Raw genomic sequence first — 23191 nt, 5'->3', positions numbered from 1 at the left:
CGGGCCGCACGCATGCCAGGCGAGCGCGCTACCGCTTGAGCCACATCCCCAGCCCTACTATGTACAATTTTCAAAGAGCACTGTGTAACTGCTGTCCACAAAATTTTATAGCAGCTTCATTTCCCACTGTTTATTTTGGCTACTACTTGGCAGTCTCCTCTTGCTGGATACTCACTCTGATCTAGTGATTGCAGCATATGGTAATATTGAATAAATGCAGAGACAAACAGTACCAAACAATGGCAAACACTCAGTGAAAACATCAATGATACAGATTGCTTTACAATCTCTGCTGTATGAAAAACATGTATATTTAGAAGCCTAGCTAGTAATTTAGAAATTAGTATACTGTTTGTTTCCTGACACAGGAGAGCCCAAATTTGCAAGCTTTATATTGCATTAAAATGTTTTACTATTTTTAAAAAAACAGAAACCAGTAAACTATAGATATATATAAATGATATTATAAAAGAGAATTTTATGGTTTATCAAAGAGAAAATAACCTGACCTGCAAGGTAATTTAAACAAACACAACTATGTTAAACCTATACATGTGTCTTTCAACTTCTCATCCACATTCCATTTTTTAAAATTCTCTTACCAGATACCTTTTCATATTATATTCTTCTTAAGGATTTTGTTGAAGTTATCCTCTTACCACAGAGTTGCAACAGCAACAAAAAAGGAATGATCACTTACATACTAGTTATTATGGCATTTTAATAACAGCTAGACTCTTGCAGGTATATTTTCAAAACATTCTGTTGTTATTAAGTAATCACTGATGCCAATTTTGAGGAAAGCAAGAATGGACATTTTCCAACCTTTACCAAAACTTTTTTACATCCTGAGACTTTCTAGCAATTAAAACCTAGTGGGTCACTAACTACAGTCTTAAGGGTTACATTCACAGCCACAGCACCTTATAAATACTATAACAGACAATAATTACAATTACCAGCTACTAGTCAATTGAAAAGTAGTAGTTTTCTAGTGACAAATACATAAACTTAGAAATCATATATTAGGTCAGGGAATAGGATGACAGTTAAGCTAAGTCCCTTAAGATGCTATATTATATTGCCATTTCCCCTTGGGTAAAATGTGAAAACAATACAGTGTAATAAATAATTTATTTAGTGTAACTGTCTATATTTTTTATTTTCATTTTTTCCTTAAAGAAGTTGAAAAACTCAGGGCTCGGGATATAGCTCAGTTGGTAGAGTGCTTTCCTCGAATGCACAAGGCCCTGGGTTTGACCCTCAGCATCACAAAAACAAAACAAAACAAAAGCAACTAATGAAGAAGCTGAAAAACTCAACCACTTTCATGAATCTCACACTAAGATCTGGAGGGAGCAAAAGGAACCATGTTCAACAAGTACAAAAACATTCTATTTTATAGCAACTATGCAAATGCTGCCAATCTTATAGCATCAAACATCAAACCATCTTTTGTGTTTTTTTGTTTTTTGTTTTTGGTACTGAGGAATGAACCCAGGGGCACTTAACCACTAAGTCACATTCACAGTCCCTTTTATATGTTTTAATTTTGAGACAGAGTCTCACTAAGTTGCTTAGGCCCTCCCTAAGCTGCTGAAGCTAGCTTTGAACTTGCAATCCTCCTGCTTCAGCCTACTGAGCCACTGGGATTACAGGCATGCACACCGTGCCTGGCTCAAACGACTTGATTAATCTGGAGACCAATAAAGCTCAGTAGTAGAGCATTTCCCAAGCATGCACAGGGTCCTGGGTTTGATCCCCAACACCACATACAAAAATTATTATGGGCTGGGGTTGTGGTTCAGTGGTAGAGATCCCACCTAGAACCTGTGAGGCCCTGGGTTCAACCCTTAGCACCACATAAAAATAAATAAATAAATAAATAAAATAAAGGTATTGTCACCAACTACAACTAAAAAACAAATATTTTTTTAAAAAATCAGATTATGTAGTTCTATGTGAACAATAAAAACAAAAATGTTCAACACACAAATGATGCATAAATAGAAAGTTCCTAAATGTAGAAAGAGATCCAGATACCAGGCACCTCTTATTAATGTGGCAATTAGAAAGGACCACGGATAGTGCTACTGAACCTTCTACATTACACAGAAGGAAGGAAGCAGAAATACTAGATACAAATATATTCTTAAAGCAACAGAGTAAAATGTTTTACAACCACATTTAAAAACTTTATTAACTAGTTTCAACAAGAAAACAAGTGAATATATCTACAAACATGAACTGCATTCCCCCAACAGCAGGTGGGATAGTTAGGCTCAGGGTATTCCCTTAGGGAACTGGAAAAGCTGAATGAAGGAACAGCAAACAGTGACCCAAGTGTATCACTTTAGCTTAAGCAAGAGGCCTCACATACTGGAGATCATACTAACAGGTTCATGTAGTCCAGTATCAAGTCATCCAAAGCAAGGTTAAACCCCTACTGAGCGAGCATAACCTTGCTTTGGATGCACTCTGTGGAGCTCCATGCATAGGAGACATTGTGGACATAGCAAATCAAAACTACTATGTGTCTTTTAAATGAACATCTATGAAGTATTTAAGACCAAGTTTACTTTGTATTCTCTTTAAGATTAGTGAACCTTAAAATCCATATGTTGGGGCTGCCAGGATCCCTAGACACCCGCAAGCCAGCAGTGGACAGACAGATGGTCCTATTGCTCCCGATCTTAAGGTCCATCTCTTCCTCTCATTTTTGCTTTTCTACTCAGGTTCTGCCTGCCTCATCTCTTGGTAGGAGCAGGCTTAGGTGAAGACAAAGGTTAAGAGGCAACATCAAGGGCTGGTGTTGTAGCTCAGTGGTATAGCACTTGCCTAGCAGGTGTGAGGCACTGGGTTCAAGTCTCAGAACTGCACATAAAGAAATATAATAAAGGTCCATCAACAACTAAAAAAATAATTAAAAAAAAAAGAGGCAATGTCAAAGCCCAGATGAAGCTCTGAACTCCATCAGAGTTCCTCAAACCCCTCAAAGCCTATCTTGAATGGCCTTACCTCGATGGGGATACCTATTATTATAAGTGTTGTCAGACAGGAAGATGAGCACAATGGAGATTTTTTTTTAATATTTATTTTTCTTAGCTGTAATTGGACACAATACCTTTGTTTTGTTTATTTATTTTTATGTGGTGCTGAGGACTGAACACAGGGCCTCGAACGTGCTAAGCAAGCACTCAATGGAGCACTCAACCACAAACCCAGCCCCCACAATGGAGATTGAGAGTTTGTCTGAAAAGCTCTTTTATCAAGTCACTCCCTGACCTGAAACCTTTTAGTGACTCTCCTTTGCTACTACATAAAATCCAAAGTCTGGTCTTTCCAGAGCCAGACTATGTTCAAATCTTGAACTTTCCACTCATTAGCCATGTGATCTTAGAAAGGATCTGTGATCACTATCCTTATTTCCCCTTCTGGAAAATGGAAAAAATAGTACTGGCCTATACTGGACATGTTATATGTAGGGCACCAGTTTTTTTGGCTTTTGTTTTTTGGAGGTTCGGGGTTTTGGGTCTTGTTTCGTTTTTTTTTGCTACCAGGGACTGAACCCCTAGGTGCTTAACCACTGAGCCACATCCCCAGCCCTTTTTATTTTTATTTTTATTTTTTTTACTTTTGAGACACGTTCTCACTAAGTTACTTAGGGTCTTGCTAAATTGCTGAGGCTAGCTTTGAACTTGCAATCCTCCTGTTTCAGCCTCCCAAGCCGATGGGATTACAGGCATGTGCCACCACACCCAGCTATATAAGATTATCTTTGTCACTCATGATCCACATGCTCAGAGTTTATCTCTTCCAGACTCATAGAATGTTCCATCATAGGGCATGGAGTTTGGCATCCCATGTAGCCACAGCAACCTTGAAGTGTAGGGCAATTAGTACTCACAGAGGAAAATTTTGACTAATGGGAAATGGGAGATAGGAGAAAGCCATGTGGATGAATTCTGCCTTCTCTCCCTTCCATGAATTGCTATAAGGCTTTATATCTCCCATACAGCCAAGCCTCTGGGGAGATTCCCAAGTAAGCAGGGCATATGCATGCTGGGCCTCTTCAAGGCTTGTCATGAAGCAGTGTCCAGCTTGGAAACAATCACTGCATTACCTACCGTTCACCCCTGCCTTGCTTCCATCTTCTCACCACTAATGTTCTGGGTTTGTACCTCCAAAATAAAATATCAGCATTTAAAAAAAAAAATCTACATGATGGCTGTTGACAATTCACCTTCCATAGAACATTCAAGAAATGCTATGGGTGCTATGAAGAGTCATCTATACTCACCAGTCTGGTACCTGTTGCAAACAATTGTTTTACAGCCTACAACATGCCAGGACACTTTTGTGAGGGTATCATTTGTTTCAAAGGCAAAGCTAATAGAATTTCCCCAATTAATCTAAACAATGTCATATAAAGATATTCCATGAATACAACTGCCAGTCCTGGAAAATTTACTTTTCTTTGACTATAAGATCACAGTGCCTGGAGAAATATTGGGGAATTAAATCTACCAAATTATGCTATGTCCATGTATGAAAAAATATACACAATGAATCCTGCTTTTATTAGTTGTAACACATTAATAATAATAAGAAGAAGGAGGAGGAGGAGGAGGAGGAGGAGGAGGAGGAGGAGGAGGAGGAGGAGATCAGTAGAGTAGAGCAAGGGGATTGAAGGAGCGTGAAGGGGAAGGAAAAACTGGAGAATAAGATTGATCAAATTTCATTATGTACATGTACAAATATAGCAAAACGAATCCCTCTATTATATACAATTATATTGCACCAATTTAAAAAAGGAATGTATATTCTTATGTTATGGCCTGTAGCAGTCTGTAAATGTCAAGAAAATAAATGTGGTTGATAGTGTTGAAAATATTAATAATAACTATAACAGTGCCCAGGTACTTATTTGCCAACTTTCTAGGGTTCCTTCCAGTCCATCCACAGAGGATTAAAAACAGTTTTTCCTACTATAATTACCATTAAGAAAAAGCCTCTGGACGGAATAAATGAACTCTAGATAAGGCAAAGGGGTTGGAGGGGAAGGAAGGGGGCATGGAGTTATTAATGATGGTGGAATGTGATGATCATTATTATCCAAAGTACATGTATGAAGACACAAATTGGTGTGTATATACTTTGTATATACCAGAGATATGAAAAATCGTGTTGTATATGTGTAATAAGAATTGTAATGCATTCCACTGTCATTCATAGATAGATAGATAGATAGATAGATAGATAAAGAACTATGGGCCTGGGGTTGTGGCTCAGTGCCTGGCATGTGTGGGGCACTGGCTTCCAGTTTCATATAAATAGGTGAATTAAAAAAAGGTCCATCAACAACTAAAAAATATATATTAAAAAAAACAAGAAAAAGAAGAAGAAAAATCCTAGGGCTTGGGGCTGTAGCTCAGTGACATAGTGCTTGCTTAGCATGTGCAAGACCTGGATATCCCTCCAACATTTTGCAAGCCTCAGCACTATGGGGAAAACATAAAAAACAAAGAAAGGAGTTGGAGTCATAGTTCGGTGGTAGAGCACTTGCCTTGCATGTGTGAGGCACTGGGTTGGATCCTCAGCACCACATAAAAATAAAATAAAGACATTGTGTCCATCCTCAACTAAAAATAATTTTTAAAAAAATAGCAAGAAAAAGTCTGGATCCAGTGGGAGAAAAGCTGAATGTAATATCTGACTTAAATTGCTAGTTGATTTCCAATCTCATTTTCAGTTGGCGCTCACTGAATTTTTAAATATGTGCATTGCATTTAATGATACCTATTTAATTATGAATCCACATTAACTATAAAGTATAGAATTTATAAATTAAAACTTTTAAGCAAGAAGCATTAGCAGATATACTTCAAATTAACATGTAGCATATTTTCCTATGATTAGAGAATGATATTTAAAGCTTACAATCCTGTAAAGGAGAAAAGTGGAAGGAGATAATCTATTCAAATGCAGACAATTACAGCCCCATTTCTTTTTTCTAAATGTTTTGATCTTCATGTAAAAAAATCTTAATTCAAGCAACATTTTGAACTTATTTTAAATCTACAAATATTTATTAAACGTTTACAAAGTGCTGGGCAGTAAGCTGATTCAGAGGAGATAAACAGTTTGTATTTACAAAAGATGTAATAGTGAGGGCTGGGATTGTAGCTCAGTAGCAGAGGGGTCCCTCACTGTGTGAGGCACTGGGTTTGATCCTCAGCACATAAAAAATAAAAAAATAAAGATATTATGTCCATGTACAACTTAAAAAATATTTTTATGTTTATTTTTTAGTTTTAGGTGGACACAATATCTTTATTTTATTTTTATGTGGTGCTGAGGATCGAACCCAGTGCCACACGCATGCCAGGCGAGCGCGCTACCACTTGAGCCACACTCCGAGCCCCTTTAAAAAATATTTTTAAAAAAGACATAATAGTGACTTGCATTTCTAAAATGACTTGAATTCTACTACTAAAAATAAAGGAAATTCTTCATATTTCCACAACTTTACTAGTCTATATCAACTGTGTCTGCTTGGGAAAAAGTAGATTGTTCAGAAGCAATAGCAAGAAAGCCGAAGAATAGACTTGAAGAAAAAGTGAGTTAGGAGTCACCAGGTTTTTAAGACCTGGATATCCCTCCAACATTTTGCAGAAAGCTTCTCACATAATTGAGGATTATGGTATTTTACTTACATACCAAATGGTCCTTATAGCAAATGTGAATTGAAATTTTCACACTCCTTTTCATTCATATTGGTCAATTCCAGTACTTGTATTTCTTAACTCATCTCCATCATTCTGAATGAATTTGCATTTCCTACATTGGAAACAAATGGAAAATGGATCAAAGAGGAAGACCAAGCAGGAAGTGGTGGGACAAGCTTGGAATCCCAGGGAGTAAGGATGCTGAAGGAGAAGACCAAATTCAAGGCCAGTCTCAGCAACTTAGCAAGACTTTGTCTCAAAATTAAAAAATCAAGAGGACTAGGGATATAGCTCAGGAGTAAAGACCCCTGGGGTTCAATCCCCAGCGCAAAAAAAGAAAAAAAAAAAAAAAGACCACCAGGGCCAGAAACCCACAAAGAAATCAGGAGTTCATAGATGATCATGTGAAAACTTCCAGCATTAATGAATAGGCAGACAGGTTTTATTACTCTTAGAAAACACCCACAGTTTTGTTAATTAAATAATCAATTTTTATTATCACTAAAAAGCCTACAATCTACATACTCATCTTATTTCTGGGCAAAAGTAGTATCTTAAGAAGTCCCTCCCATATCACTACAACCCAAACTGGCAGGTGACCTAAGACTAGAATTCAGTTAATTCCATTCCTATGAAAGCACTTCAAGAAGGTCTACAGGCAATGGTAACACTGGTCTTTATATACATCTGACTGATGAAGCCCTAATAAAACAGAGGTTTCTCAACAACCACTAAGCTGGCCAAATTGTACTTGTTTCTTATTTTAAAGGGACTAATAAAATTAAAATGAGAATGGAATTCACCCTGGGAAAAATCAAAAACAAAAAAGTCAGCCTAAGAGATGCAACTCCTTGAGAATGCTGCTTATAAAGAGACTCATCACAATCCTATAAAGGAGAAAAGAGGAAGGAGAAATTATAGCATTTTAATAGCTCAAATACTCTTTAAGAAAAAAATTTAGATTTAAGAATCAACACTTGACAAAAATATACAAAGATAAAACTCTGCATGACAATAATATTCAAACAAAATATCTGAGCACTGGCAAAATGACCAAACAAATGGGGAAATACAATTAAAGAAACACAGAATTCATCTAAGAACATGAAAAGGGTGAATAAAGTAAAAATACTTAGTATGCTGAACAAGCGTGTTCATGATTTTATAACTAAAACTAAAAGCTTTATAACTAAACTCCACCACAGCCCAGTGTGACACTGGGAAATTTAACCTTTTTTGGTCTTTTGTTTTGGGGGGCTGGTGGGGACAGGCAACATGTTACTACCTTGCTCAGGCTGGTCTCTAGATTGTGATCCTCCCACTTAAGCCTCCCCAAGTAGCTGGGATTATAGGGATGTATCATCATGCCCAGTTTCTCAAGTCTTTTTTTTTTAAAAACAGAAATACTATCTATACTATCAGAAATAACATGAACACTATACTACCAGCCACAACAAAATATCATTCCTAGTTCTAACAACCAGAAGAATCTTCTGAAACACATACTCCTAAAATCATGGACTATACACTATTAGATTCAAGACCCACTATGATAACACTCCAATCAGAAAAGAGTTAGACAAACATACCTTTTACTCATAATCAGTTTATTTTGGAGCAAAGTCCAAAATAACAAATGGATAAATTACAAATTACACACCAATAAAGGAACAGAACTATCAAACCAGCTCAACATCAAATAAAATGTATTCAAAAAAGGAGCAAACTTAGAAGTACAACAATACAATAAATATTGTAGAATATGAAAATCCAGCTCATTATGTAAATAGCCTTAAACAGAGGTTCTAAAAATCAGCATGAGGGATATACTGGAGGATATTAAAAAGCTTATGAGAACCAGCAAAAGATTATCTTGCTTACTTCTTTTTTGTTTTTATTTTCTGTTTTCATCCCTCCCCAAGCCCTCAGTACTGGGGATTGAACCTAGGGGTGCTCTACCATTGAACTATACTCCCTGTCCTTTTAATTTTTTAATTTTGAGACAGGTCTTGCTAAGTTGTTGAGGCTAGCCTCAAACTTGCTATTCTCCTGCCTTAGCCTCCTTAGTTGCTGGAATTACAGGTGTGAGCCACCACATCTGGCTCTTTTTATAAGCAAATACATCAACAGCTTTTCAACCAACTAGCAGTGACTAATTAAAGAAAACACATTTAAAAGACTCTATTAAAAATGTCAATAAAAACTTAAATTTAGGAATAAACCTAAAATTAAATGTGTAAGAATTATATTAAGAAACTAAAAACACCTTACTTTAGGACATAAATAAAACCAAAGCCCTGGGTCTGATCCCCAGCCCTGCTCCAAAGAATCTCAATATAAAAAAACACCATCTAGGGCTGGAGATGTGGCTCAGCGGTAGCGCGCTCGCCTGGCATGCGTGCGGCCCGGGTTCGATCCTCAGCACCACATACCAACAAAGATGTTGTGTCTGCCGAGAACTAAAAAATAAATATTAAAAATTCTCTCTCTCTCTCTCTCCTCTCTCACTCTCTCTTTAAAAAAAAAAAAAAAACACCATCTAATCTCAAGGAAATAAAAAAAGGAAAACAACTTTCACAATTAAAAATTTATTTAAACTGTAAAACTAAATCATTGTAGAAAATAGCCTTTCTACATGCCTGTAATCCCTGCTACTTAAGAGGCCATGACAGGAGGATTCCAAGTTCAAAGCCAGCTGAGGCAATTTAGTGAGGTTCTGTCTCAAAAATTAAAAAAAGCAAAGGATGTATCTTGTTGTTGAAGGCCCCTTGGTTCAACTCCCAGTACCTACCTCCTCACACATAAAGAAAATAGCAGTTTTAATGATAAGATATCGGGGAATTGCTCTAAAACCAAAAATCAATTCAAATGTTTAGACAAAAATTTCTCTGGAAAGTGATCCACCCCTTAAACAAAGGAAAAACAAAAGTATAATATAGCAACACAGAAACACTCTGCATGGGCATGAAGTCAGGAGTTGTAGAGTGAGACAGAAAACAGTCCAGTTTCATAGACTAGAAACAGATGGCAATTTAGAGACATACTCAGTTGAGAGAATCCAAAAGGCATAGCAGAAAAGGTTAAGAAAAAAAAATGTATTCAATGAAGCCCTACTTTAGACACTGGAGTTCAAAATTACAAACAGGATGTTCTGGAAATGCCATTTCTATGGCACAGAAAATATACCCACACTATTGGTCTCCAGAATAAGCTGTTGGAGCACTTTCAGAAGTTTATTATGCCAAGCAATTTTCTCATTCACTTTAAAGAATATGTATCACTGCTTAGACATTAAAGAATCACCTGCACTTTTAGTTTAACAACCTGTGTTAATTGAAGAAAGTGTGAGAAAAAAATCATTATTTGGCTTTGAAAAGTAGTACATGTTTTTAAAATTTTAGTATAAAATTTACCTTTATGAATACATTTTGTTCAATCTAAAAGTCAATGTAGGAATATACATTTTGATGATATAGCAATCAAATCTTAACCCAGCCTAGGATTTAATGTTGATAGTTATGCCATTTTTATATGATAGGGTAGAATATAAGGGGTTGCTACTAATTCTTGATTAGAACCTAATTTTATCAAGTAAAATGCCCTCTGAAGTGCTAAGCTTCATGGGAAAATTTTGTATAACATTTTCCTTCCTGCCATGACAACACAATAGGAAGAGATCTGAAAACCATTTGTAAATGAACACCTTCTCCTAAACTACTAATCTGACTTAATTAACTAGAACCCACTATATCCTGAAATCAAAGTAATGAGACCCTTTCTGTCCCACCTTCTTACTTTCCATCTATCACTATCCCTCTCTTTTCCACTCCCATGTCCCAAGCACAATATACACATTTATCAATTATACCTCTTTTTAGTTTCAGACTAACTTATCAGTCTTTTCATCTCTGTACCACAAGAGAGAACTGTAAATTCTAATGTGCAAGATGTAAGACCTCAACAATATTAACTTTTTTATTTCATGGACACTTACAAGAAAATTAAAAAATCCACAGGATGGGAGAAAATTTCTGCAAATCATGTATCTGGATAAAGGACTTGTATCTAAAATACGTAAGCTTCATAATTCAATAAGAAGATATATAACAATAAAAAATGAGCAAAGATAACTTTTAAGATACAGTATTCTGAAAACAATACTACTTCACAACTACTAGATGGTCATAATTTTAAAAATAATAACAAGAAAACAGAAAGTGCTGGTGAAGAAGAGAATCCTTGTACATTGCTCCTAGGAATGTAAAATAGTGTAGCTGCCTTAGAAAACAGTTTGGTGGTTCCTCAACAAGTTAAACACAAAATTACCATATGAACTAAAAAAGTTCCACTACTAGATATATATATTCCAAAGAACTGAAAACAGGGACTCAAACAAATGTTTGTACAACAATGTAGACTGAAGCATTATTCATAATAGGGAAAGGAGGAAATGACTCAAGCATTTCATCAACAGATGAATGTATAAGCAAAATATGGCACATACATACAATGGATCATTATTCAGTTACAAAAAAGAAATGAAGTTCTAACGCATGCCAGCGCAGATGAACACTTTATAATATTAAGTGAAATAAGGCAGACACAAAATGACAAGTATGATTCCACTTACATGAGGTACTTAGAACAAGCAAGTTCAGAGAGACAAAAAATAGATTAGAAATTAATAGGGGCTGGGAAAAAGGAAAACAAAGTTTCTGTTAATGGTTAGCTTTTGTTTGAGTGACAAAAAATTTTTAGAAATATATAGTGGCAATAGTTATACATTCACATTGCAGATGCAATTAATGCTGAACTGTACACTTAAATAGCAAAATTTCATGTCATACTTTACAATTTAAAAAACTAACACGAATCCCCAGCACCATTACAAAAAAAAAAAAAAAAACTAACACGATAAGATATATAGTAGTAACTTATGATACTTATATGACTATGAGGTCATTAGTCCCATTTACTAACTATTATGAATATAAATAGCATTTACACCTTAAACTTTTCCTTAAATCCATTTATCTTTTCTAAAATGCAAAAATCTAATTCAAAACACTAAGTAGAAAAATTTTTTTCTTATTCAATAGACCTAAAATACCATACAGATTTTTAAAAATCTGTTAACTGATTAGTGTATCATTAGTAAACAATGGAGATATCATTCTCCACATAACTACTTTTGTACAAATTACTTTTTGATCTCTTTCCAATAGGTCTTTTCTAAAATAATAAACAGTCACCATTTGCACACTGAGTGCCATGTACTGTATAAGCATTACTTCATTTAACCTTTATAACAACCCAGATGATATTGTTTTCAAATGAAGATTCAGAATAAAAAAAAAAATCAATATAGCCACAGATGCTAGACAGAGATCCAAACCAATATCTGACTTCAAAGTCTACATTCTTTCTAAACCTTTGTTATACTATAAGAAGTTAGCCCTAACATCCTTTTAAAATATTTTAGGGGCTGGGGTTATGGCTCAGCGGTAGAGCACTAGCCTAACACATGTGAGGCCCTGGGTTCAATCCTCAGCACCACATAAAAATAAATAAATAAAATAAAGGTATTGTGTCCAACTACAACTAAAAAATGAATATTTAATATATATCTACATATATTTTATAAACACACACATAAAACTGTTACATTTCAAAAACTATTTCTTTTCTCAAAGTTTCAGGATCCTTGGTACCACTCTAAAGTTCTACGAAAACACAAAATACAGAAGAGAATCTATTAAATTTATGGTACTCCCATTCATACAGTATAGAACAGGAAAGGCACATACACTCAGGGTAACTGGGTAATTTGCCTTTTGGCTAGACTGGGTTATATGCTAACACTGAAGTCTTGAGATACAAATCTGTTTTAAGACTGGCAACACCACCTATCCCCTTTTGTAAAAGGCTCCATTTTACAAAAGAGGAAACAGATATGCTGGCTTGTCAGTAGTGGAAAGCTGGCACTTGAACCCAGGTCTCCTGACTCTTAGTGACTATTATTCTTCACTGGGCCTGTAAGGTAGCCCCTCAGTGACCCATGTAGAGATGCAAAGACTTTCACCTCTAAGCTACCATGGTCTTTGAATACCAGAGACTAATGATGAATGTCTGGGGGGAAAAAAAAAAGAGAAAGAGAAAGAGAGAGAGAGAGACCCAAAGTTGCTGGATTCTAATAAATCCTGGCATACAGAAGTGATCAGGAACTTACTGAATCCACAAATAAAAATCCAGGTATATTTGACCCGCCTTGATTCAGTCTGATTTTGACTATCCTTGCTTCATCCTAACAGGCAAAGAAAATTTCCCACTATCTGAAAACTTATATTAGGCATCAAGTCAGTTCCAATTAGATAATCAAAATATCTACTAGGCTTTCTTTGTATTCTCAATAGACACCAAGAAAATGAAAATTCATGTTATTATCTATGTAAACAATACATAATTAAAAGGTAAATCCCATGGCTTAAATTATTAACACATAATACTCTTCAACAGCAAATATCAATGACTAATACATTCTGAAAGCTCTATACAGAAAATGGAAAGGGAAGCAATCTTTTGTATAGTCCTAAATTTAGGCATATTTAACTACTTGTTGGTATGGGCTATATGGCTAGTGGTAAATGGAACCAACTTTCAAGTCTTTTGGAAAAGACTGATGAAAACCAGGCATGAAATGTATTTCATGGACCCAGCCCCCTCAAAGTAAAAATTTCTGAGTAATAAGTTAAAAAAAAAAAAAAAGTGATGTTTTGTTAACTTTACTCACCAGGCAGGATAAAACTGTCAGCAAGCACTATGTCAATGACACCTGTTCTCTATTAAGTTCAAAATGTTCTTATCACATGTTTAGTCTGTAAAAATGTTCTTGATTTACAAGTTAAAGCAACTGAAATGCCAGAGCAAATACACAATGGCAATTGGGCTATACTGTAAGTAGCTTTAAGGTAACCAGAGTCAGTATGACCAGGACAACATGAACCAAAGAATAAGACAGTTATTCTCTCTCCCCATCCTCATTCTCAAATCTGGTCAAAAAGTCCTCCTAATAGAGCAACTTCCCTGAAGTGCTTTGAGTTTCAGTTCAGAAGGCCGATTGTTAAATGCCTGTACTCCCGTGTGACTTTGGACTAGAGATCTTTCAGTGACTAGAGATCTCTTTCATTAGCATCTTTACTGGAACTTGGTATTTAGGTAACCAATTATTGTCAATGAAACTTTAACCTAAAGGGTGTAAATCAAGGATATTTCAAAAATAATAAAGATAATGGAAAAAAGTAATATTGAAGTAGAGTTTCCCTTAACACAAAGAGATGATATCTAATTATGATTGGGGTTAAAAAATTACACATTTTTTCCCCAGAGAAACCCCTCCTGAGCCCATCACAACACATGCATATCATTAATTTTTTTTAAATGCATGATTGAGTTAGCAGAAAAGTAAAGAAACAACTCAGATATCAGATAAGAAAGCACAAATCTGGAGTGAGTGCCAGCGTTGTATCTGCCCTGGGGACTCCCCATCCCTAAAACACTGATGGCTTAGAGTCTCAGATTTAATGGAGGATGGAGGCTATACACCACCACAACAAAGATCTGAGGCCTAAATAAGGTAGAGGCTTGGAGGTAGGATCAGAGCTCCACATAAAGTCAGAACCCCTGAAGAAGGATGCCTTCAGTGGTTGAACTAGGAAGAAAGAACTCACCACACAGGGAAAATAGCAAAAATCCCCAGCCACAAGTTTATACTGATTAAAGAAACTCCAAAGGATATACTTTAAAAAGAAAAACAACCTCAGAAAGGAGATGTGAGGCACAAAAAGAAATGGTGAATTAAAAAAAAAATGGTACAAACGCATGGGAGATATTCTAAACAAACATTACATCTTTGCTATAAAACATTAACATATATTTTGTGTAGAATAGTCAACATAAAATTAAAATTCTGGAAAACAGAACAGAATAGAATATAGAGCTAAGTGTCCTAAGGTATTTGTGTTGTTTGAAGAAAAGTAAAGATATTAATTATTAGATTTTATTTTATTTTATTTTTTTTAAAGAGAGAGTGAGAGGGGGGAGAGAGAGAGAGAATTTTAATATTTATTTTTTAATCATGGGCGGACACAACATCCTTGTTTTGTACGTGGTGCTGAGGATCGAACCCGGGCCACACACATGCCAGGCGAGCGCGCCACCGCTTGAGCCACATCCCCAGCCCCATAATTATTAGATTTTAAATGTGTGCTTAAAATTTCTAGGGTAACCACTTAAAACAACAAAAAAAAAGGAATAGGCTTTACAACTTCCAAAGTAGGGAAGAATAAATCTGAGAGCCAAATCAAAAATCACGGAAGGGATAATGACAGGTAAAAGAAACAGAACAGCCAAATTGATAACAGCAGTAATAGCTAACATTTATACAGGACTTGGCATATACCAGGCATTGCTCCAAGCCCTTTACATATTAGTTCATTTAATGCCCAATGACATAGATGCTATGTGTATTGTTACCATTTTACAGATAAGGAAACTGAAGCAGAAAAGTTAAACTAAGGTGATACACATAGTAGATGGTAGAGTGAACTTCAACCCAGGCAATCTGATCAGAACTCCACAAATTGCCTCTTTAATAAACAATACGTAGATATGGCACTTGTGAAATGTGCCTCCCTTTAATCAATGTTTTGTCAATGTAATGAAAAAATGCCTAACAAAGAATAAGTACACTGCTAAAAACATTTCCTTCATTGACTATTTATAGATAAGCAAAGAAAGAGAGGTATGTTGACATATATGAATTCATTCTATTATATGGTTCCCTTGGTAATCCTCATGATCTCTATTTAAGTAGATTAATATTCCTAGTTTTCAGTGTTGGAAACTAAAAAGCCAAAAATTTTAAAAACTCACAAAGGAACAGGAGTCCAGGTCTGAATTGACTTTCAAACCTACTCACATATTCATGGAACATAAATTTATGCCAAGACTTTGTGCTAGATATTAAAGATACAATTGTATGTTTTAAAATCCAGGGTTTTTAGAGCTTATAATGGAGGAGTCAAATAATCAAAAGATGAAGACAAATAACAAACTAATAAATGTTATAAAATGTCCTAAGGGTATATGAGAAACCTGACCTAATCTAAAAATGTCAGGATGAGTTTCACTAAGGAAATATCACTTAAGCCATGGTTCCCAAACTGTAAGCCCTGGAACACTACAGCAAATTCGCAAAACAGCCCTGTGTTTAAGTTTTCAAAAGAAACAAAGCAATCCTAGATATAAGTTAGATACCATGTGAACTACCAGTTCAAAGTAGCTCAATTTCAACATGAGATCATGGTACATTCCTTTCAATGACATCCTATCTTTTGTGATTGTTTTTTTGTTGTTGTTGTTGTTGTTTGTTTGTTTTGGTGGGAAGTTGCTATAATAAAAACAAATACCACACGAAAATTAATGTGAAAAAGGAAAAGAAGGTGGAAATGTCTAATTTGATTCCAAGACATGAGAAACTGCTTCAGAAGGGCCAAGGATTGTGTGGACCATTTCTTTTTCTGAAAATTCAAAATTTCATAAAACACAAAAACAAAACCCAATACTGCACCAAGAGCAAAAAGTCCCATTTTTAAATACTGAACATTAACATCCAATGATTTTTTTTTTCTAACTACCTTCTTTTGAGTGCTAATCTGTTTGGGGATTTATAATTAGGAACTTGAAAATCTGCTCAGCATACCATTAATTCACTGAGCATAAACACAAGTTGTCACATGAGAAATCCAAGGAAGGCAAAGGTTGGTTTCATTCACATTTCTGGTCCAAAAATTGAAAGCACTACTACTTGAGCGCCCCCTAGGGACCAATTTTTAAAAATTCATACATCTTGGGAGGATTCACACATCTTCTATTAATATCCATCCAACAATTACTTATTAAGTACATACTACATAGTAGACAAAATTTTCCACAATACAGACACAAAAATGAATAAAATCAAGTTTCTGCTTTCTGTATGCTTAAAATCAATAGCATCACAAACTTTTTCTAGGTATATTATGTAGGATGGCAATGCAAAAGTACGAGTTATACATAGAGGTCATGAGGAAGTTATGACACAGATGACAAATATACTTTTTGGGATTTGGCATGGATATAAACCTTAGTCATAATTTGTTTATGAAAGTAAAATGTTCACACTGTGTAAGACAGCAGGTTTAAATATTTCTTCCAACAAACACATATAAATAATTTATATGTGTTTGTTGGAAGAAATTATGGTTGCTATTTTAAAAACTAAGTTTAGATTATAGTCCCACAATTTCTTTTAGTTCATAAAAACAAATGTAAATAAAGCTTAATTATAAAAATTCAAAAATAACACAGCAACCCCCTAATAAACAAGTCATTACAAAATAATTCCATTCTGGGCACTTAATTGGTAAAGTATTTCACTGCTTGACTGACTGATTGATTGATTATTTACTGGTACCAGGAATTGAACCTAGGGGTGCTTTACCACTGAGCCACATCCCCAGCCCTTTTTATATTTTATTTTGAGACAGGGTCTCACTAAGTTGCTGAGGTTAGCCTGAAACTTATGATCCTCCTGCCTTAGCTTCCAAATTGCTGGATTACAGGCATGTGCCATTGCACTGATTTTTAAAATGCTAATTTTCAAAAATAAACTTAGTACAAAAGGTCAGAGATTTAGAAATAATTAGTTAGGGGGAAAAAAAAAACTGGAAAAAGACCAGTATGAATAAACAGGCAAGGTTAATCTCAAAACTTCCTCACATGTTTTCTTCTCAGTTGGGAACATTTTCAGAAGGATATCCTATCAAATTTGCCTTTCCCTTCTTATGAAGCAATTAGCAGAATAGAATGCAGCCTCCAGAGGAAAAAATATGTACCAGCTTTCCTACAACCACACTCCTTTTCCTTAGCTGCAATGTTCCAGGGTCTTAGAAGGACATCCTCAGGTTCTTTGGAAAGGACTCAGATGTACTTAGAGTAGCTAGGGCTGGAAATCAACATAATTTTCCCAAAGAAAATTCTATTTCAGCTACATTTCAGGTACCCTATGAACTAAATTAGCTTGAACATGATAGCTGCAGAATTTAACACTGATGCAGATATCTTTTTCCCTACCCAAAAAAAAAAAAATAATAATAATTTAGTTCAAAACAATATTATCTTTTGGAATTCAGTTTATGAATCCTATTTAAAAAGAATACTGAGCCAGGCTGGGTACAATGGTGTACATCTATAATCCAGTGAACTCAGGAGGCTGAGGTAGGAGGAATCCAAAGTAGAGACCAGCAGCAACTTAGCAAGGCCCTAAACAACTCAGAAAGATTCTGTCTCAAAAAGAAAAAGCCCTAGGGATGTGGCCCAGTGATAAAGCGCCCCTAGGTTCAATTCCTTTAGTAACAAACAAACAAACAAAATACTGAACCAAAATACAATAGACTCACAAAAGGAAGTCTTTTTTTTTTTTTTAAAGAGAGAGTGAGAGAGGAGAGAGAGAATTTTTAATATTTATTTTTTAGTTCTCGGCGGACACAACATCTTTGTTTGTATGTGGTGCTGAGAATCGAACCCGGGCCGCACGAATGCCAGGCCAGCGCGCTACCACTTGAGCCACATCCCCAGCCCCAAGAAGTCTTAATAATATAATACATTATAGGTATATCTCACATAGAATTCAATAATTGGTAAGAATATTCTTTGTTCAGTAATAGCTGATTATACTTTTAAGCCTGTTAACTTCTTTACTTTGTTTAGTAATAGCTGCTAATATTTTAAACCTCTTAATTACCAATTATTGGATTCCAGTAGTATGTGTAGAATTAACTTGTGTGTGGACATTTAATGACACCTAATCATTCAGAAAAAAAATACTTAAATGTACTCAAATAAAATAGTCATTAACCAATTTTTAAAAGATAATACTACTTCAAATTAAAAAAAAAAACCTATAAGAACATCACGAAGTTTAAAGTATGGGAAAAAAATCATTTGCATCTGTGTTCAAGATATCTTGCCTCATTTAATATTCACCAATACCATAAAGGATAGGTATTTCTATTTTCTTCCTTTTTACAAAGGAAACTCAAGCTCAAAGTAACCTCTCTCCTGTTAGGGAAACAGTAACTGCAATCACAGTTTGAATACATATTTGTTTGACTCAAATCTTTGCTCCTCCCCCTACCATGCTATTTATATGTGAATTATTTCATATATAAAACAAAAACATGAAATCATCCACTTCTCACTTATCTTTTAAAAAGTGCAAACCCAACAAAATTAAAATGAGAAAAATAGTATTTATTTTTGGCTTAACTAGTTCCTAAAAATGACTGATAATTATAAATACAACGGTAAAACAATGACTTCATAACACATCTTACTTTTTCTGGTCTCTACAGAATAAAATATAGGACACGAGCTGATTTATGAACAAACAGAAGTAAAAGCCCAAAGCAAATATAGGCCATATCCTGGAAAAGGAGGAAATCATTTTACAAGTTCTAAGTCAAAAACTTTTGTTGGTCACTGAGTTTCACAGAGATTTTTTGAGTGTTTTACACCACCACAGATCACCTCTTCTGTTTCTAGATATTTGGTTTTTGTTTGTTTTTTAAAATATATTTTTAGTTGTTGACAGACCTTTATTTTATTTATTTATTTATATGTGGTGCTGAGAGAACCCAGTGCCTCACACATGCTAAGTCACTGAGTCACAACCCGAGGCCTAGATATTTTATTTTTTTAATTTCCCGAATTGTCCATTAATCCTTCTTAATGGTATCACTGCAGATAACCACGCTTCTGTCAATATTAACTGGTAAAGCTATTGCACCTTACAGCAAAAGAAAGAAAACAGAAACGTAAACTTTGCGTTACGAAGTGTTTGACACTTTCAGTCAATCTGGGTGCAGAGCCTCTTACTTTATTAGGTGGGACAGGTGAGGCTCCAGGAAAGGAAGTGACTTGCCCAAGGACAAAGCGTGAGCTGACGACAGGGTCAGAGGCTAAGCTTAGGCTTGATACAGCGCTCCGTCACCCTTCCCAACCACAGGGCAGGATCTAGCCTCCGGCTTGGCACTGCCACGAAGTCAGCGGTGGATTGGGCCCAAAGAGCACTCAACTGTCCACAGGGCGCGCTGCCACGCAGGGCTTTTTTATAGGGTAAGGGCTGGAAGTTTGAAGGGCCTGCAGAAAAGCGAGGACAGCAAAACCCCATCTCCCTCTTTAGAGAGCCGCGCTCCCCATCCTCACCCTCCACACACACCCGCGGCACACTGACCTCCGCGCCGGGCCTTCTCCCCGCCCACTTGTGAGACGCATCTGGTCCCCCAAACGCATGGAAGAGGGGGCGCAGGCATAAGCTCCCCCGACGGCCCCCGTGGCAGGACCGCGCACCACGCGCCGGCGCCCCTCGCAGCTGCCACGCAGGCGGCGCGGTGGCCGCCGGGACGCGTAGTCCGCGGACGCGACCGGGGGGCGCGGACTGCGTCGCCGCAATCCCCGGGAGCCTGCCGCTGCCCGGGCCTCACCTCGACGATGCGGGCGCACTGGGTCCCCTTGCCGGCGCCGGGACCGCCGAGGACGAACACGACCAGCGGCTTCATGAGGCTGTGAAGGCAGAGAAGTGGCAGGCGGGTCAGCAGCGGGGAGCTTGGGCCCAGGACGTGCAGCAACCGACCGCAGCAGCGCCTCAGCATACACCGAGTCTCTGACAGCGCCCGGCGCGGCGCGGGCAGGACGGAACGGGGCGGGGCGGGAGCCGGTGGAGAAAGGGGCGGGCCGAGTGGGCGCCGCGGCCCCGCCGCGGTAGCTGCCCGGGCGTCCACCGCGGCCGGAAGGGGCGGAGCCTGCGCCGTGCGTGGGCGGTACCGCCGCGTGGCATCCGGCGGGGCCGCACCCCCTTCTTTCTCATCCCGGGCTGGAGCCGGCGCTTAGGGCCCTCGGGTTGCGGTTATTTCGTCCTGGACTTCGGAGTGTGTAGATCTATTCCGGGGCTGGCGCGTGGTACTCGGTAGCGCACACCCGCTGTCTCGGCTTACAGTAGGGGGGCAGTCGAACTGAATAAATGCCCGAACAACCAAGTACAAACAACTGTATGGTTTTGAATGAAATAAAGGAAGGAAAAGCAAAGATATGATTTGGTTAGGGTAGAGAAGGCTTCTGAAGAGGTGACGTTTAACCTAGGACAAAAAGTAAGGTAAACTCAAAAACAGACGACTCCCGTGATAGCATGTCCCTCAAAGGGAGGAAAACACGTAGATCCGTGAGACCAGGTCTCCGTGGAATGAAGGGAGAATGGAAGAAGAGGTAAGGTCATCTTTTAGTTATGGAAAGGAACTTGGATTATAGTGTGATTATAGTGGGAAGTCCTAAACTATAACTCCATTTCACTGCATCGTTTAGTAGTGGAAAATCTTAACGGAGAAGAGTTAAGAGTCCCAAAACAGGTTGGTGAACACAAACCTTTAAAAGTTGGAGAGAGGAGGAGGACATTGAAAAGATCTAGAGAGGTAGAATGGAAACCTGGAGAATATATCCGCAAAGACAGGAGAATATTTGGAATGGGATTGTGGTGGTGTTGTGGCCAACAATGTATTAAAAGCAGATGTACAGATAAATTAGATTTGGCAAAAAGGAGACACTGATGATGTTGCCCAAAGAGGTGACAGTAGAATGCACTTTGACACATCATACATAAATGGAATATAATTTCTCACTTTTCTGGTTGTGCATGATGTAGAATCACACAGGTGGTGTAATCATATATGTACATAGGATAATAATGTCTGATTCATTCTACTATTCTTCCTACCCCCAAACCCTCTCCCTTCCCTTCATTTCACTCCCCTCTACCTAATCCAAAGTAACTCTATTCTTTTCTGCTCCCCTTATTGTGAATTAGCATCTGCATATCAGAGAAACATTTAACCTTTGGTTTTGGGGGATGGCTTATTTCACTTAGCATGATATTCTCCAGCTCCATCCATTTACCTGCCAATGCCATAATTTCATACTTCTTTGAGGCTCAGTAATATTCCATTGTGTATATATACCATTTTTTTTTGAACTGGGGATTCTTTATCCATTGATCTGTTGAAGGGCACCTAGGTTGATTCTGGAGTTTAGCTATTATGAGTTGAGCTGCTATAAACATTGATGTGGCTGCATCACTGTAGCATGCTGATTTTAAGTCCTTTGGGTATAAACTGAGGAGTGGGATAGCTGGGTCAAATGGTGGTTCCATTCCAAGTTTTCTGAAGAATCTCTATACTGCTCTCCATAATGGTTGCAACAATCTGCAGTCCCACCAGCAATGTATGAATGTACCTTTTTCCCCACATCCTTGCCAACTTTTATCATTGCTTATGTGTTTTGGTTTTTTTTTTTTTTTTGGAGGGTTTTTGTTGTTGTTTTTGTTGTTGTTGTTTTGGTACTAGGGATTGAACTCCGGGCCACTGAGCCACATCCCTGGTTCTTTTTTGTATTTTATTTAGAGACAGGGTCTCACTGAAGTTGCTTAGGGCCTGGCTAAGTTGCTGAGTCTGGTTTTGAACCTGTGATCTTCCTGCCTCAGCCTCCTGAGAATTTTCATTCTGACTGAAGTGAGATGAAATCTAGAGTAGTTTTGATTTGCATTTCTCTAATTGCTAGAGATGTTGAACATTTTTTCCATATATTTGTTGGTCAATTGTATTTCTTCTGTGAAGTGTCTGTTCAATTCCTTAGCCCGTTTATTGATTATTTGGTTTTTTGGTTTTAAGTTCTTTATATCCTGGATATTAATCCTCTATCTGAAATGACATAAAATTCTTAAAGAGGAAAATGTCCACTTCTGATAGTTGCAAGAAAATTACAGTTGTGGCAAGGTTTGAAGATTGATGAGAGTAGGAAGATGATGAGAGGGGTTCTATCTAATGTTTGTTTTCTCAGAAAAGAAAATGCAGTATCACCTTAGAGTAAGGAGAAAGAGTGGGATGATTGAGGAAAGAGAAAGAATGAAATAAATACCTTTGAGAGTAAATAAGTGGTTTTCTAAAGAAAGCTAATTGGTAGGACTTCTGGGTAATTTAAAATAATTGAAGATGTTTGGCTGTTCAGGTGAAGGCAGAAAAGACAGATAGTTGAATTCATTCAGGGCTGGGTTTTCCTGGCAAGTACAAGAGAGCTTAAAGCCAAGAGAGCTGAGGATGTTTGCATGACAATATTTATGGTGATATAGAGATAAAACTATACAGAAGGGTACTACCAGAGAAATGAAAAGCTGTGCTCCATTTGTGTGCAATGAACTGAAATGCATTCTGCTGTCATGTATAACTAATTAGAACAAATAAAAAAATATATACAGGAGTGGCTAGGGTTGTGGCTCAGTGGTAGAGCTCTTGCCTAGCACATGTGAGGCACTAGGTTCA

At 37.1% G+C, this 23191-nt stretch overlaps 1 protein-coding gene across 2 annotated transcripts in view; it reads right to left on the bottom strand.

Annotated features, from left to right (window-relative positions):
* The window catches only part of Cmpk1 (cytidine/uridine monophosphate kinase 1), a 33646-nt gene extending 13039 nt beyond the window's left edge, over positions 1-20607 (bottom strand). For both annotated transcript variants that reach the window (XM_077790960.1, XM_026410668.2), the window contains exon 1: positions 20312-20607. In XM_077790960.1, coding sequence (XP_077647086.1) covers positions 20312-20479 — 168 coding nt within the window. In that variant the 5' untranslated portion in view covers positions 20480-20607. The remainder of the gene's footprint in view (positions 1-20311) is intronic.
* Positions 20608-23191: the final 2584 nt, after the last annotated feature.

The sequence above is a fragment of the Urocitellus parryii genome, chromosome 11 (genome assembly GCF_045843805.1).
Source record: "Urocitellus parryii isolate mUroPar1 chromosome 11, mUroPar1.hap1, whole genome shotgun sequence".
Classification (NCBI taxonomy): Eukaryota; Metazoa; Chordata; class Mammalia; order Rodentia; family Sciuridae; genus Urocitellus; species Urocitellus parryii.
The sequence above is the reverse complement of the archived record's forward strand: the minus strand, read 5'-3'. Positions and strand labels throughout refer to the sequence as shown.